At 31.9% G+C, this 19,273-nt stretch overlaps 1 protein-coding gene across 1 annotated transcript; it reads left to right on the forward strand.

Annotated features, from left to right (window-relative positions):
- The first annotated feature begins 1,890 nt into the window (after positions 1 to 1,890).
- On the forward strand, positions 1,891 to 3,777 carry LOC112696095 (probable pectinesterase 8). Its single transcript, XM_025748696.3, has 5 exons — positions 1,891 to 2,365; positions 2,462 to 2,633; positions 2,775 to 2,981; positions 3,079 to 3,338; positions 3,426 to 3,777. Exons 1-5 carry the CDS (start codon positions 1,935 to 1,937, stop codon positions 3,589 to 3,591), a joined length of 1,236 nt encoding a protein of 411 aa, XP_025604481.1. The 5' UTR covers positions 1,891 to 1,934; the 3' UTR covers positions 3,592 to 3,777.
- Positions 3,778 to 19,273: the final 15,496 nt, after the last annotated feature.

Genomic DNA, 19,273 nt, shown 5'->3' on the forward strand with positions numbered 1-19,273 from the left:
TATTAAAATTAAACTCTTTTGAATTTGATCCTTTGAATTTTCATAACAATATCATAAATGCATGTGGGGGTATCAATATTTCCGGACTGTATGACATTAAAATTACAGAAACTGCCTCTGCATTGTACCTTTCACTATGCTGCTGCAGAGTGCTGCTCACACCTTATCTCATTGTGGATTATGTCCGGTAACAATAATTCTTGCAGGGAGTATTGAATAGTTGACTAAAATTATTGATTAATATAAATTAAAATTGTTGGCCTAAGCAACAATTGGGTTTTCGTTCAATCACCAAACTTTTTATATGCATAAGTTATTCATAAGTTATAACCCGGTTAAACGGTTGAATTTAAATAAGTTAAAGTCATTTAAAATAGTTTATCCTCCTAAATTTTCTTCTAATTATTTTAGCACTAATGTATGTGAATGTGTTTTTTTTGTTTTCTAATTACGAAGTTCTACAATGTTCAGCCTTAGTTATTTTGGGGACCAAATAGTAAATATCTCTGCCGGCAAATTTGGTAGAACCCTCTTTAGAGAGAGTATAAACTAACTGATAGATAAAGCTTAGATTGGGACCTTGTGTCCCACTAATAATGTTTCTCTGAATTATTAGTGACAAAACAATTGGATGGATTGGGAAGAGAAGTTTAGTTTGGTTTAATTTTGCTATATTTTTTTTTCCAATCTATAAAAGTTTAGTTGGATTCGACATAGTAATCTACTAATCTTTTAAAGAAGCGTGAAGTATTATTTTTGTCTCCAATGTTTTGGGCAAATCTTATCTGTATCCTTAACGTTTAAATTGTTCTATTTGTATATCTAACGTTTGTAAAAGTGATTCAATGTTATCCTGACATCAATTATATATCATGAGCGCTTTAGTTTGAATTTTAAAAATCTCTTATTGAAATTAGAATACAAATGTCTATGATAGAATCGATGATATACTTCAAAAAATAGCTCATCAAAAGTTGAAACTAATTCTTACAACATTTACATAATTCACTTTTCTAGAGACATAATTGAATCTAAACACAAATAGTGGATATAATATTAAAATCGAACACATCCAAGTGAGACCTAATTGAGAATAAATACATCCAAGCGAGAATAATTGAAAAATATAATCTGATTTGTTAGTATAACTGATAGTAGAATAACATTGAATCACTTTTATAAATGTTAGGGATATAAATAGGACAATTTAAACGTTAGGGACACAAATATGACTTACCACATACGTTGGGACAAAACGATACTTTACTCTTTAAAAAAAAAAACCATCTCAAACTAAAGAAATGTTTATAAAAGAATTTCAACCATAATCAATTTTTTTCAATTAATATTAGTTAATTTTTTGTTATTTTAAATTCTAAATTTTATATCCTAAATTCTAAATTCTCTAAAAATAAATGTGAAAAAGATAATTTTACAATAAAAAGAAAATGAATGTTGGCTAAGTTGGTATCCTATATTTTTTTATTGTTTTTTAATGTTTATAAAGATCCTAGTTAAAACAAAAAAAAAAGACTTAAATCTCACTATTATAAGATATATTCCAAACTTCCATTAGATGTTTCCATAATGTTGGAACGTAATTTACGTAAAGATTGTTCTCTATTTAATAGTAATGCATTGCAGAAAGATGTGGCTGCAAAGCAGAAAGAGTAAGAGAATGAACCAAGTGTTATGATGAGTTACACATCAATTTAGAATTGAGCACAAAATAATCTGAAAGCTAAGTTTGGTAGAGGATGGAAATTCCCCCAGTAACCAACAATAGGACAGGGTAGTTTGCAAGACATGCCATCAAAACCTTTGACTTCAAGTGCATACATGTTCTACATTTTTATAAATATATCTATCTTCATAACTGATTTTTCATATATCCTTAGCTTTTTGCATAATTGGCAAAACCATTAAATTAAATAATGAGTCTCCAAACCAATTTCTTATCTATTTTGGTTCTCTTGGCTGCAGTTTTTGCATCTTTGCATCTCATAAATCCAAATGAACAGTTCCTCAACATTTTCAAAGACTTCACTATAACGCCCTTCTCATCATCATCATCATATTCATATGCATGTTTGCAACTAACTTATATATGCATCTTCTTCAGAGGCCATCATCATAATCATCATCATAACAAGAAACACCCTGATGATGATGATAGTGGAAATGCTGGTTCCATTTGTGATGATTTTCCACCAGGGATTCCACCTCCAAGCACCAACACCACTTCTTATCTCTGTGTTGATCAAAAAGGTTGCTGCAATTTCACAACAGTACAAGCAGCCGTCAATGCAGTTCCAGATTTAAGCCAAAAAAGAACCATAATTTGGATTAACAAGGGCATATACTAGTAAGTTTGAACCTTTTTCTTTTGTGGTTTCATATAAAAGTGTCTCAAGAAAATAGCCTCATCATGATCATGTTCATCTGATTTCATCTTTGTCAGTGAGAAAGTAATGGTCCCAAGAACCAAAGCCAACATAACATTTCAAGGACAAGGTTACACTTCAACCGCAATTGCATGGAATGACACGGCAAAGTCAGCAAATGGCACATTCTATAGTGGTTCCGTACAAGTTTTTGCATCCAACTTCATTGCCAAGAACATAAGCTTCATGGTAGGTGAAGAAATTTAGATGTTATCACTTATGATAGCTCAATGAAAATAGAAACCTTATGTTACAATTAATCATAACACTAACGTAAATTCAACTTTGTTATATATATATATATATATATATATATACTCTTTGAAACAGAACTTGGCACCAATGCCAAGTCCTGGGGTTGAAGGAGCACAAGCAGTAGCAATCAGAATATCAGGAGATCAAGCTGAATTCAAGGGTTGTGGATTCTTTGGAGCACAAGACACCCTTCATGATGATAAGGGTCGCCATTACTTCAGGGATTGCTATATCCAAGGCTCAATTGATTTCATATTTGGCGATGGAAGGTCCTTTTACGAGGTATTCTCTTAACATATCGAATGTGATTGAATGACTGTATAATCGATTAGCACAAACTTAGTAGTAGTACAACTTAGCCATAAATTGGTGTGTACAGAATTGTGAAATAGTTTCTATAGCGAATCCAGTGCCACAAGGATACAGGAGCATAAATGGTGCAGTGACAGCTCATGGAAGAGTATCCATGGATGATAACACAGGATTTGTGTTTGTGAACAGCACAATAGGAGGGAGTGGGAGAATATGGTTAGGAAGGGCATGGAGACCATACTCACGTGTTGTTTTTGTGTCAACAACAATGTCAGATATCATTGCCCCTGAAGGTTGGAACGATTTCAATGACCCTTCAAGGGATCAGTAAGTAATAATAGTCACTATAGAATGAATTAAAACTACTAAACCGGTGTGATTATTTTAAATAAATGGATGCATGAATGCACGCAGGACCATATTCTATGGAGAGTACAATTGCTCTGGTCCCGGAGCTAGCATGGCAATGAGGGCACCATATGTGCAGAGATTAAACGATACACAAGCTCTTCCATTCCTCAACATAACTTTTATTGACGGTGACCAATGGTTGGAAAATTACACACAATTAATAACCTAATTACCTACTCTCATCTTCCCATTATTATTACTTTTTTTTTTTTTTGTCATTCATTCATACCATGTCAATATAATAAGAACCCAATTTGCTTAAACAACCCATTCATTTGCTTATTATATCATCATATGTATAATGATAAACTCCCAAGAGTTGATTTTACAAGTTCAGTTACGTCGTTGCATACAATTTTATATCAACTTTGAAGTAGCTATATATATACGCTCTTCTCTTTACACGTGCACTGTTCTTGTCTTTATGCTGGGTGACTCACAAAAATAAATAACGTACTTGTCTATAAATCTATGATGAAGCATTCAAAATTTCAAATTGAACTAGAACATAACTCTTTATCTACTGTAGTGCCAAGTAAATAAATAAAAGAGAAAATTTCTCTCTCTTTTTTCCTGTAAGATGCTAAAATGATATTTGTTCTCTTTTATTTTATAAATGTATATTTTCCTCCTTTTTAACTTTTAAAAAATCTTTTTTTTAATCTATTTTAAATTTTTTGTGTTAACTAATATTAACTTTATCTATTTTTAAAAAATAAATAATTTTTTTAAAAAAATATCCATTAACAAAAATTTTATTTTTTATCATTAAATTTTACTTACCAAAATATCTTTTATTAAATTATTTTTTATTGATTAAATTGTATTTTTACCAAAATACTTTTAAAAGATTTAATAATTAAATTATATTTTTCTAAGATACCTACCTTTCAATAATTTTTTAATTATTAAATTGTGATTTTACTAAAATTTTTGTTAACAATTACTTTTATATTTTACTATTAATTTTTCGATATCAATATATATTATTTTAACATTAAATAAAAAATCTTACCACTGTATGTATAATAATTAATATATATTGATATTTGTTTTACTCAAATTTTTGTTAGTGTTTAAAAGAAAATGTAGGTGTCTCAACGTCGCAATTGTAACGTCAAATAAAATTAAAAGGAATAAAAGTAATAAATAAACATATAAATGCAAGGTGCCGGTGGCGAAGTAAATTGCAGAAATTGAAACAAACAGAAATTAGAAAGGAAGATGAAAGGAGAAATATGAACGTAAAAGAGAAGAAGACGTAAAAGTAGAGAAATTTTATTAATAAAAATTGGGAAAAAAACAAAGTACAAGTGTTTGAATTCAGAGAAATTACTTAAGATTCCTAATTTTACTCTGTGGAACTGAGAGCGTTTTGGGTTTCTAAGTGTTTTCCAAGAAAAACTGAACTGCTTACAATGTGTTCCTAAAACTTTATTTATAGACTAACCTAATGTCAGCTGACAGTTACCATTTGTACATCACTTGCAAAAAATTTGAATTTCCCGTAACTGTTCCCGCATTTCTTGTGAATTTCAAAAATCAAATAGATAGCCAACTGTCAAATGATCTAATTTAATTTAAAATAGAGTGAAAAATTTTGTTGTTTATAATAATAAAATAAATATATACAAACGTGTGTTTTATTATTTTTATTTATTTATTTATTTATTTATTTTATATATATGTATATGTCTTTTTTTATATATTATTATATACATATATTTTTATATTGTTTTATTATATATATATATATATATATATATATATATTCTCTTAAAATGTATATAAATAATAACAATACGTGTTGATAAAAATGAAATCTTGAGACATCACTTAGAAAGCACACAGGAGTACTATACTCTTTTTCTTTTCTTTGTTATTTTATTTATTTATTTTTATTTTGGCTAAGCAAAAAGTAAAATAGCTCAGTACTCTTATCTTCTTGTAATACTTGTGAGAGAGAGAATACGTTAGTGTTTAAAGTTTGAACATCAAAAAATTTCTTCTTCAACAATGTGCCTCTCACTCTCCCAAATTTCATCTACTACGATGGACTTTCTCTATTCACAAGGATTTGATTATACCTAATTTTTCTAATATTTCTGGTAAGATTTGACTGCTAGCTCCATCTTTATCTTTCTTTTTTTCATTGTTGATTGAGAAGAACACTAATCCCAAAAATGGCATGCAAAATATCTCTTGTGTTATTCATGATTATGAGTACTAGAGAAGACATTCTCCTTTTTTTCTTTTATATTCTTTGATTTAAATTATGATTTGCCTGTTAAACCCTACTCTTCAAGTCTACTATGTTGTTGTCTTTTTTCTATTTTTAAATACGAAAGAAGAGGTAGAAAAAAAAGAAAAAAAAATATTTTTGTCCATTTTGCTCCCAAAAAATATGATAAAAGGGATAGTTCATTTTCTTGGCACAAACATGTCGAAAGTTCATTTTTTTTGGTAATATATTATTATATCTACAAATATAACCTGATGTTTCCTAATTGAAAATTGTGTGCTGTCCCATAACCTATTCACAATGCGTTGAGGATAAGGTCTTGAGTTTTTTTTTTTTATTTGCTTTCTCCTAGTTCAACTGAAGGAGATGCTTTACCAGACTTCTTTCTAACAGTAAGTGAGCTTGTTTTGGCCCCTTCACTAATATGATCTATTTTAATTTAACTAGATTTTTTCACTGTCAGTAGAAATAATTGCTATCTTGTGACCATATTAATTAGGAATAATTTAGCTTTTGCATCACTTTTGTTATTGGAATTTTTAATTAAGAATGTAATTCTAGGATCCCTGGCAATGCTCTAAAACAACATTACACAAATGCAGTAAAAACAAAGAGATTTGCTTAGATTATATACACATTCTCCTAACTTTCAGCAATGATCAATCTAGTAGATAATGAATTTTTCATGTTTCATTTATGGATTTTTTTTCTTTACAGCTTGTTTGTTAATCGTTGACAATCTCAGCACCCAATACTTGAATTTTTCATGCATTGTTATGGCAACCTCAAGTCACCATCTGTCAACAAGTCTTCCTTCTTTATCTAAAGTGGCCATTTGTAATAAGACTGTTGTCAAAAATGGCAAGAATTTTGCTCCTAAACCAGAGGCCTCAAAATCAAAGATATGGGAATCTCAGGTGCTACTCCCTTTAACCATTGACGGTGTAGATTCAGCTTTTATTGGTCCTATTGTCTCTCTTAAAGTAGCAAACGAGATAAAAAATATTTTTTCTGGTCACCCTCAAAGAAAATCTGTTGCTTTTCAAGACTTCATTCCCATTGGATACTTCGACTCCAACAATAGGTTATTCAGAAATTCTTCAAAGACCAACATTGAAGGTTACCATGCTTGGTTAGGTAGGGTTGAAACTGAGAAAATGACCCTCTGCAAAGAGATTGGGATATATGACCTAATTCAGCTTAGTAAAAACTCTTACACTGTTAATTCAGTGTAAATGGGAGGTGCATTATATTTTTGGGATGAGACTTCTCATACTTTTCACACCCCATACGATATGATTACTCCTACTCTTTTGGATGTAGCTGCAATAACTGGCCTACCTCTCTTAGGAGAGAAAATTTTAATTACTACCCAGTCAAACCACAGGGGTTGAGTATGCCATGGATATCTCTTCCACCACCTATCAAAGCTTCATTCTTAATAACAAAGGTCAAGATGAAGAACTTGTTTTTGATAATGAGCACATAGCCTTCCTTCTCTATTGGTTGAGCGGCGTTGTTTTCTGTGCCCGAAGCATTCAAGTTGAAGTCACTTATCTCCCATTGGCCATTATGTTAGCTGAAGGTAAGAGGCTGTGTTTAGCCAAATTATTCCTGCCTCGATTATATCTCACTCTAGATTGGATCACAGCCCTTATGAGGGAGAAAAAAAGAATCACTAATGTTGACGGTCCCATTTGGTTTTTTCAATTGTGACTGTCCGCTATTTTTTAATCTGAGCTACAGTCACGTTCGACCCGAAAAGGTCCTACAGATTCTATGATTGCTGGACACCGTCTGCTTAACTTAGTCTTTCCTGACAAGTTAATGGCCTCACATGATAAGATGAAACACTTCTTCCGTGCTTTCTATCACTTGCCAGAGAAAGACCGTAACATCAATCTGACTCCCTTTGCTAATTGTCAAACTGGTCTGAAATGGTTGACGCAATCTCTTACTCCAGCTAAGGTTACACAAAAGGAAAGCATCACTATTTGGTCACAGTTCTTGACTCCTCAATTATTTTTTGCTGGATTCCCAGGTGAAGATGACCTAAGAACAGCGGTCTATATGCCAAATGCCGTTTCAAGACAATTTGGATTAGCTCAGGCCATTCCATCTCCTTACCATCTTCAAGAGCCACAATCTTTGCATGTCAAAGCTACTTCACTAGAAGATCTGTTGCACATTCAGAAAGATAATACTGCACGGAGAAATAAATTCCACCTATTCTTTTTTAAGCCTTGTCCGTTGACCACATATTCATTCTTTTCTTGGTGGAAGGCCCATTACTCCTCCATTAAAGTTGCTTTCGGTACTTGTTGTCAAAGCATGACCACTATTTTTGTAATACAACAAGTGAGAAGAGCACCAATCGTCAAAAAAGGTAATTACAACTAAATCATTTGCTCATTTTTATTTAAAAAATTATAGTCCTCTCTGTGTTGATGTTATTAATGTTGTTTTCTTTATACATAATGCTTTCTAAGAATATCACAATGGCACCTGTTTTAATTACTTTATTACTAATATTATTATTATTATTATTATTATTATTATTATTATTATTATTATTATTACAAAGAAAACAACTACCCCACTTGCTGCCAATTCTCTTTTGAGAAAGTCTTCTAGTAGGCTTGTAGAAAAAAAAATTAATTTTAATTACTCAAGCTGCAAAGTAAAAAGAAGACTTGAACTAATTGAAGTGTCAACATCTTCAAATAGTGATGATAAGGATGACACATCAAATACATCAAATGACAATCTTGATGGACTGGTAATCTCTCAACACAATGAAGAGGAGAACGAGAACACCTCGGCTAGTGATAAATCAGTGAGTTAGTTCTCTTTCGGAAGATGATGTCGATGCTCATAGCCCCAGTAGTCAACTTGCTTCTCGGGTATTTTTATATATTTTCACATCCTCCATATTAAAATAGCATTATCTTAAAGAACTTACATGATGATGATATCTCTCATGCTGATTTTTTTCGTTAATTGTCTTTGTCCTCATTTCACTTCTTGTTTTAGGTCACTATGTCTCCTACCATCTCTTTGATTGTGCCTAGTACTGAAAATATGATGGTTGCCACATCTGATAAGCCTATACCTAAAACCCATGCCAATAAGGTATGACATGTCATTTAGCCTGATTATTAGTATCTCTTCCTTATATCTTCTTTATTTATCTTAACACTTGCTTTTGTATTTTTTGTTTAGCTTCAAAATTCTGAAATCCCCCAAGTGAGCGGTCAGAAAAACAAATGCCAATCACTTTTATTCATGCTCAGACCCCTAATGTGGTGAATGATTTATTGGCTGATTTAGAAAGTCTAAATGAGACATTTGCATGTAGCATAGAAATACAGAAGGCCGTAGTTGAATCTTGTTCCACCATTCAAAGTCACCTTTCAGCAGAGCAGCCCCATACTACACCTCCCACGACCAATATTGTCGACAATTCCATCCTGCTTCTATTGGGCCAACAACTCAGTGTCATTCTATCCAAACCTATTTTGACACTTGCTACCGATTTGCAGTTTAAGGCTCAGCTTTCTAATATTCTTCAAATTTTTTCAACTACACCACATCCTGAGACTATTGATCCTTTGTTAGCTCACTTACAGAAGGTTTATGAGGACCTTTATGCCAAATTTCTGGATTCTCAAGCAGCTATCTCATCATATCAATAATTAACCGAAACTCTTTCTAAGTTGAAACAAGACACTTCTTCTTTTGAGACTGCCAAAGCTACCCTGGCTGCCCATATTACAAAAGCAAAAGATCAGGCTGATGAGTTATCTAAAGAAATTTGAGACTTGGAACAACAGCTGATTGTCAAGAGATGAGTAAAAAATAGGTTGGATGCTGCTTTGATAAAGAATGAGGCTAAATTTGGCAAAGCAAGTAGCATGCTTGATAGTAGCAATGCAGCCTTACAGTCACTTGAAGAGAAGATGCTCTCCTCACAGGAAGCTGCCAAAGAAGCCAGGATCTTCCAAACCGCTCTCCAAACTGAAGTTACTCGCTTGAAGGAGATTTTTGAAATTTAGTCTTGTATTTTTTATGTGAACCTTTGTGATTTTAATATGTCTCTGCAATCTTCACTTCTTGAACTTTTAGAGTTTTGTTTATTACTTGCTTTTGTATGCACTCTATCCTTGTTTTGGAGACTGGACACTTGTTAATTTTTAGGAAGTTATTACATTACTTCACACTAAGCCAATTATTAATATCACAGTGACCTCTTTTGTATTTCATTTGTGATGACCTCCATATATGTTCATGTCAGGTTGCACTGGTGCATGCCAACTTGTGTGCATTCGCCTCAAGTGCTGTCAAATTAAAACAAATGCGCCTTTATTGACATGCTTCTAGCTTCATACAAGTTTATTCACTAAACTTTGAGTTCTATATGTTGGCATGTACTATTCTGCACTCACAAAATGATAAGTTATTTTTTGTATTGATTCTTATTTTAAATTGATGCTTTGGACATATATTTGTCTCATAATCTTAATGCTTTACACTGTCAATGGAACCTGCAACTCAGAGACATCACAAGGACATGTTAGCTTTTACAAACTGACTTGCAACTATTAGTTGGCTATATATATATATTCTTTGACACTTCAACTGGGTATTCTCGTGTCCTTAAACATGTGAAATGTTTATCTCATGTATGCCTGGCCTATATATTTTTAGATATTTGCCATTTATGGAAGGAATTCTTCTTCCTGATCCGACTTCAATAATCTTATAGACATTTTCAGAATAAATCTTGTTAACTACATAAGGTCTTTCCCAAGTTGGGGACTATTTACCGTAAGTTTTTTACTTTTTGTCTATAGGCAAAATTATTTTCCACACTAAATCTCCTACTGCGAATGTCTTTGCTTTAACACGACAGTTGTATGATTTTGACATAATCTCTTTTTGTCGAATCACCCACTCTAAAGCTCTCAACCTTTCGTCATCTAGTTCATTGAGCTAATCATACAAAGAATTCCAATAATCTACTACTGGTATCTCATCTTGTCTACCCACCCTTATACTTTGCAGATTAATATCAATAGGTAATACCGCATCATGACCGTAAACTAGCTTATACGGAGTGTTTTCAATAGAACCTCTTGGAGAATTTTGGTAAGCCCAAAGAACTTGACTGAGAGTTTAGTGCCAATTTCTTGGCTGCCTTCCAATGTGTTTTTAGTTTAATGCAATCAAAATTTTATTCGCTGCCTCCACTTGTCCATTGACTTGGGCATAATACGGTGTAGAAGAAAGCATTTTTATATTCCTAGACTTGGCATATTCCATGATCTTTTTTCCAATAAACATGGTTTCTTGATCAGTGGTAATAGACTGATGAGAAATTTTAAACCTATGCACAATATGCTCCTCAATAAAATCAATTATTTCATTGTGAGTCACCTTCCTTAAAGGGATAGCCTCTACCCATTTAGAAAAACAATCAACACCAACCAAAATGAACTTATGACCTTTAGAAGAATGTGGGTGAATCTGTCTGATCAGATCTAAAGACCACCTCTAAATAGCCATGGCTTAATTATAACATGCAATTCTGACGCTGGAATATGTTGAAGGCTTCCATGTTTCTAGAATTCTTCATAGGATCTAGCATAATTTATACAATCTCTTTGGATAGTTGGTCAATACAATCTTCTCCTATTTATCACCCATTTCATTTTTCCTCCGATTGATGGGCACCACAAATTCCCTCGTGTACTTCAGCAAGAGCCAAATACGCTTCTTTTTCTCCTAAACATGTCAAGAAGTTTCCATCAATAGATTTCTTAAAGAAGACATTATTCATTAGAACATAACTTTGAGTCCTATATTTAAGTTTTCTATCGACACTAAGACTTGGATTTTCTAAATATTCCAAAATTGGTACTCTCCAATCTTTTGGGTCTAATTTTTCTAATGACAACACTTCTCTTTCTCTTAAAGGCATAAATATGTCCTTTATCCTTACCAATTTTTCTAGTGCTGAGGGCTTGATCTTATATTTTAAAGTAATTTGAGCTACTTCATTCCCTTCTTGATTTAACTCCCTTGGAACATGCCTTAAAATGACATTGTCAAACTTGCTCAACAACTCTGTAGCCACATTGAAATACTTTCTTAAATTTTCACTAACACACCTATACTCAAGTGATACTTGACGGACTACAAGTTGTGAATTTCCAAAATTTTTTACATTTTTAACTCCTCTTTCTAATAATAATTTCAGTCCCATTATTAACGCTTCATACTCTGCCTCATTGTTGGAACATGAATAATTCAATTTAAAGAGGAATTTACTTGGCTCACCACTTGGAGAAATAATTAAAATTCCTATACCAACACCACCCTTATGGCATGAACCATCAAAATATAATTTCCAAGGCACCAAACCAACGAAACCCATTAAACTCTCATCAATGTCAATACAAGGATGGTCAACCAAGAAATCAGCTAGAACCTGACCTTTAACGGCTCTTGCAGGAACAAAATGTAAAGAAAATTCCGTTAAGACCAACATCCATTTTCCTAGTCTACCATGCAATATTGGAGAAGACAACATATATTTAAGAACATCAAACTTAGAAATTATATAAACATTCCTAGGAATCAAATAGTACTTAAGTTTTAAACAAGAAAAATATAAAGCTAAACAAAGTTTCTCAATTGAAGAATAACGGCTCTCAACATCATTTAGCACACGACTTAGGTAATAAATCACTCTTTTGTTGCCATTCTCATCTTCTGGAGCCAACATTCCACCAATTGTTATTTCAGAAGCTGACACATAAAATTTTAGAGGTGCTCTGTGCCTTGGAGGTGTCATAATAGGAGGATTAGTCAAATACTGCTTGATGTTGTCAAAAGCTTCTTGATGCTCTGTTTTCCATTGGAACTCTTCCTCTTTTTTCAACTTGATCAGAGGCGCAAAAACCTTAGTTTTTTCTGACAGATTGGAAATGAACCTTCTGAGGTAATTGACCTTCCCTAAAAATACTTGCAGTTTCTTTTTGTTTGCTGGGGGAGGAGCCTCTAAGATAGCTTTTGCCTTATTTTTGTCAATTTCAATCCCTTTTTTCTGCACCAAGAAACTAGGAAAATTTCCTGCACTCATACCAAAAGCACATTTTAAGGGATTCATTTTCAATTTATGCTTTCTCATTCTTTCAAATGCTTTTTTTAAATATTCTAGATGCTCTTTTTTAGCATTTGATTTGACAACCACATTATCAACATAAATTTCCATAAAATTTTCAATAAAGTCATGAAAAATTTTATTCATCGTCCTTTGATAAGTTGCACCAGCATTTTTTAGCCCAAATGGCATCACAACCCATTCAAAAGTTCCTAAAGCACCTGGACACCTAAATGCAGTTTTTGACACATCTTCCTCAGCTATGTATATTTGATTATAACTTGAATATCCATCCATAAAACTTAATATTTCATGACCAGCAGTAGAATCTATCAACATATCAGCTATAGACATTGAATATTTATCTTTTGGTGTTGTAGAATTTAAATCTTTAAAATCAATGCAAACCCTTAATTTTCCATTCTTTTTCATGACAGGAACAATATTAGAAATCCAGTTGACATACCTTGCTGTTCTTATAAACTTAGCCTTAAGAAGCCTTTCAACCTCTTCTTTAATCTTCTGCACGACTTCAGGAGTAAATCTCCTTGGTGGCTGCTTGACAGGTTTGACATTGGTTTTCAATGGCAGTTGATGTTCTACTAATTCACGATTCAAGACTGGCATCTCTGCATAATCCCATGCAAAACAGTAGCAATATTCCTTCAAAATTTTCACCATTTCTTGTTTGAAATCATCAGGCAGCATCTTCCTCACATATGTTGGTCTAGGATAATCACCGTTACCAATATCTACTTCTTCCAAAGAATCTTGCACCACAACTTTTTTTACAGTGTCAGTGTTATTTTTTTCAAAACTTAAAGGACCATCATCATATATACAATCATAAGGTACATTGTCAATGCACCCTTCTCTGTCTGTCATATAGGCTGACAGCCGAGCCAGTTGGCTCGTCAAGCTCATCATCTAAGTTTCTCCTGAGGCCATATCCTCCCCGGCCTTAGGGACCAAAATAAAACCATTCATATCTATTTTGCATATCTCAATATTTTCAGGATTAAATGCATTGGTGTCAACTGTCAGCGGCTTGACTCCAGGATTATACATCCTGAACTCCACATGCATCTTATCATAGTACCATGTACTATTATCAGCAGGAACTTCTTCCACTCCTCCATATTCGTTCCAGAAAATCAACTTTTGATGTAAAGTGGATGGAATAGCACTCATTCCATGAATCCAATCACATCCCAAAAGCAAGTTAAAACCAGCCTTTGAAGGAACCATAATAAGTAGAGTTGGCCTATTGACAGAACCAACCTCAATTGACAGCAGAACCACACCTCTAACAGAAGAAGTCCTTCCATTAAAATCTGTTACCCCAATGCTACTTTTAATCAGATCTTTTTCAGTCTTTCCAAGCCTTCTCATCATTTTCTCAGGCATGAGATTAACAACAGCTCCCCCGTCAACCAAAATCTTATTGACTATCCTTCCATCAATACGAGCCTTGATATGTAGTGGACGCAAGTGTTCCTTATCATTTTCAATAGGCTTCTCAAACAATCCTCCACCATACATATTGTCATCTAGCAATAAGCATTCGCTTCCAGAAAAGACATCATAACAATCATCTTCTAATGACTCTACTTCCTGGACTTGACTATACTCCTCAGGCAGTATTGACACCACAGCTATAGGTTACTTAACACCAAATATTGCTTCTAAGCTGTCATCAAATCAATGTTAAAATTATCAGTAATTAAATCTTCATCCTTTTCTCCCTTATTTTCAACCATTACCTTCTTTCCAACAAGATTCTTCTTTATATTTTTATTGAATTTAGGGTGATTAGAAAAATTGCCTGTTTCTGTAGGCTTGGCCATGGTTGGCAAAGGAGGAAAATCTACCCTGTGTCCCTTGTATGGATCCAAAGGAACATACTCAGGTATATTTTCTTTTTGCTCAAAAATTATAAAAGGAGAATATTTTGGAATATTTTGATAATTTGGCCAAGGAGAATAATTAGGAACCTGTTGCATGTTAGGATTATAACAAGAATAAATTAACTTTAAGGGAACATGCATATTTTTTGGAATATATATACTACCTTCGTCTTGTGCATGATTCATGTTCCATAATTGAGACTCGTAGTACCTGGGCTTAAAAAGTTTAGACTTCACCCATTTGTTTTTTCCTCTTGCAAAAGCAGTAGGTTGATTCTGCACATTTCTCACATTTTGGACCCATTTATTGTTTGAAATTTTGGTGTGAGGAACTCTTGTCTTTTGAGAAAATCCATCAGATTTTCCATCAATCATGACTACAGTCTTCATCTTCTGGTTGACGAGTTGTACCCCAGTGTTGTTGACACACTTGTTCAAAGGAGTTTGACCGCCCAACTTTTGTTTTCCCTCGCTATCTTCTGCTTTAGCTCGTTACTTTCTTTTTCTTTGTCAGTAATCTTCTTTCTCAACTCAGCCTTTTCTTTCTCTTCAACTTTGTACTTTTCAAACTCTTTTGCAGCTTCCTTGTCAAAAACAGCATTGCACTTTGGGCATATAGCAATGGTGCTACCAGATTCTTTAATTCTCAATAAAAAATCTAACAAATCCTCACTAGGACGAGGATAAACTGGCTTTTTGTCTTGCTCAAAAATTCTTAGGTCTTTATTTTCATCTTGAGCACTAGTCACCGTAGCATCAATTCCTATCATGTTGACTGATAAATTAAATGGCTCAACATAATTTGAATCAGCAGCAAACGGTTCAGCATCCACCTTCATAGCAGTTTTATCCTCAAACTTCAACCTTCCCTCCTCAATGGCTTTTTGTATCAAATCCCTAAAACGGACGCAATTATTAGTGGTGTGTGAGAATACCTAATGAAGACATTTTTTTTCTTCTGGTAAAATAAGCTGCTTATCTTTTAATAAAATTTAAAATATTTGATCTGCCTTGAAAATATCAAAAGAATAAGTCTTATTTTCAGTTTTGGAATATGAAGAAACTTTTTTTTTCTTTAACAGGCTTCAAAGATTTGCATACATAAGGAGGACCCTCACGCAATTCAGCAATATAAACATCTTTCTCATCTGAATCATTACTATCGGAAAAACAATCAACATATGCAACCTTTTTAGAACCTTTTTTGAAATTTTCTTTTTCTTTTTTAATCTGTTTTATTTGTCTTACTCTTTCAGCTAACTGGGAAAGATCTAAAGTATGTTGATTGATAAGTTTCTTCCTAACTTCAAATTCTAACACATTAGTAGCCATTTTGACAACTTCAGTTTCCGAAATCGGAGTAAAACACTTATTTCTCATGTTTCTAAACCGTGCCAAATAAGTGTCAATGGATTCTCCTTCTGTACATTTGACAGAGAATAAATTCGTAAGACTAATTTTTAATTTATCTCGGAAAAATTGATCATGAAAATTTCTTTTTAACTGTGTCCAAGAATGAATAGAATTTGGTCTCAAGTTGAAAAATCATGTAAATGCATTTTTTATTAAAGAAGAAAAGTATCTCATCTTAAGATATTCATTAGAAGCTGATTCCCCAATTTCAACAATATATCGAGCAATATGCTCTACTGTAGACTCATTTTCTTTTCCAGAAAAATTTGTAAGAGATTTTAGAATTTTCCAACCCCTTGGGAGCTCTACTTGTTGGACACATTCAGGAAAAGCAGACACAAAATATGGCCTATTTAAGCAACCAACATTAAACCCCAAATAGTTTAAAACTTGTTCAACATTTCTTGCTAGATTATAATGCTCCCTAAGTTATTTTGCCTAAGTCTTTCTAACATATCATCAGCATTTTGACCATGTCTAGGCATATGAACATCATAATTAGGAATTGCTCCACCGTTCTGATTGACATTATCAAATCTTAAACCCAAGTTGTCACTTTCTTCTAAATTTACCACAGTAGAAATCCTATTGACTTGCCTATTTAATTGTTCAATTTTAGTGTTTGTGTTTTCTAAAAGAGGATTTAAAATTGTCACCATTTGATGAGTTAACATGTTTACTAGATCATAGTAGTTTTGATCCATCTGTTGCCTAATATTTGCTAAAGATCCCACGGTTTGACTAGGTTGATTAACAAGCATCGCTCTTGACATGTCAGGAAATACAGATCTGAAATTTTATATCCTAGTGACAGTGGATGTAGTAGAATTAGATGCACTGTTATTTCCTGTATTAATAGTATGTGAAAAATTTTATTGTGATATGTGTGAACCTGACACCCCAGAAACAGGTACATTTGACATGCCATATAGATTTTGATAAATAGGATTTTGAAAAGTTGAGTAGAGAGGCACAGACAATCCTTGTGTTACCATGGGGGAGGGGGGACATACTCCGGTGGCAAGCCATATGGCGGCCACCCCATAGTATTTATGTGATTTGAATTTAACCTTGTATGGGCATGGCCAATGCCATCATGCCTCACTGACAGCAAGGTAGGCTCTGCGTTTGAAATCACAGGAGAATTTCCGGATTCATTTCCTCTAATCTCATCACTGGAAGTAGAAGAAGATGCTGCAAAAGTATTTGACATGTCAACTGACGCTGATTTCTTTGGCTCTGGACGCACGAACTTACCACTGTGCAACCACATGCAACTTCAAAAACTCCTGGTTTTTCTTTTGACAATTACAATCTATTGACAAGGTCCCACCGGGCATGCTAATTTATTTTACTCAAATTTTTGTTAATGTTTAAAAGAAAATGTGGGTGTCTCAATGTCGCAATTGTAACGTCAAATAAAATTAAAAGGAATAAAAGTAATAAATAAACATATAAATACAAGGTGCCGGTGGCGAAGTAGATTGCAGAAATTGAAACAAACACGAAATTAGAAGGAAGATGAAAGGAGAAACATGAACGTAAAAGAGAAGAAGACGTAAAAGTAGAGAAATTTTATTAATAAAAACTTTCACAGGAATTATTTAAGATTTCCAATTTTACTCTGTGATGCCAAGTGGTTGAGAACGTTTTGGGTTTCTAAGTATTTTTCAAGAAGAGCTGAACTGCCTACAATGTGTTCCTAAAGCTTTATTTATAGACTAACATAATGTAAGCTGACAGTTACCATTTGTACACCACTTACGAAAAATTTGAATTTCACGTAATTGTTCCCGCACCTCTTGTGAATTTCAAAAATCAAATAAATAGCCAACTGTCAAATAATCTAATTTAATTTAAAATAGATATAAATATTATATATGGAGATATTACGATGTAACTAATTATTTCTTTTTATAATTTTCTTATAAAAATTATATTTCGTCTAATAATATTAAAAAATAATCTTACTAATTTTTTATTTAATGTTAAAATAATATATATAGATATCAAACAATTAATAATAAAATATAAAAAATTGTTAACGAAAATTTTGCTAAAATTATAATTTAATAATTAAATAGTTTAGAAAAAAATAATATAATTATTAAATTTTTTTAAAAATATAATTTAATCAATAAAAGAATAATTTATTAAAAGGTATTTTGATAAGCAAAATTTAATGATAAAAAATAAATTTTTTGCTAATAGATATTTTTTTAAAAAAATAATTTATTTTTTTTAAAAATAAATAAATTTAATATTAATTAACACAAAAAGTTAAAATAGATTAAAGAGAAAATTTTTTAAAAATTAAAAAAAAAAAATGTACATTTATAAAATAAAAAAAGAGAGTGTTATTTTAGCTTTTCAAAAAAGAAAAGAATGAAATTTTTTCCAATTAAAATTTTCATAGTTGACTTTAACTTTAATGCAATTGATACTTTATTTGCATGATGCTAGTAAACGATTCATTGCATCTTTAGTTATGAAAATGTTAATTTAATTAAATAACAAGTCATTTTTTTTCACAGCTAAAAACTATTTGCTGCGTGTATAAGTGTATAAGGTAAAATTTAAATCTTTCGTATTTATTTAAGTGAACTAATAAACTAATTATTAGACCAATTTAAATTGATTATCCAAATTAATTCTTAAAATTTTTAAAAGCTTATACTTTAGTCTCTTAAATTTTAAAATATATAACCATTCTCAAAAAATTAAAAAATATTAAAATAGTATCCGAAAAATTTTTAAAATTCTAAAACATTAATTTCAATTAAACAAGCCATTTGAGGTCTTGAGAAAGACTATATTATCTAACAAAAATAAATATTAAAAATTATTTTGCATATTTTAAAACTTATCTATTAAAATATTCAATATTAAAAATATTTGAAATTAATTTGAGTAATTACTTTTAAATAATATATATCATGCACTAGTTACTGAATTTTGTTATGGAAAGTGATATGTTTATCTCATTATGTGTAATATATATTGAGAATAAACCACTCATTCAACACTTGAATTATTAGATCGTTGATAAAAATAATTTTTATTTTTATTAACAATAAAAATATTTTTAAAATAAGATAAAAATATTTAATATTAAATATACATT

This window comes from Arachis hypogaea, chromosome 6 (assembly GCF_003086295.3).
Source record: "Arachis hypogaea cultivar Tifrunner chromosome 6, arahy.Tifrunner.gnm2.J5K5, whole genome shotgun sequence".
NCBI classification, from domain to species: domain Eukaryota; kingdom Viridiplantae; phylum Streptophyta; class Magnoliopsida; order Fabales; family Fabaceae; genus Arachis; species Arachis hypogaea.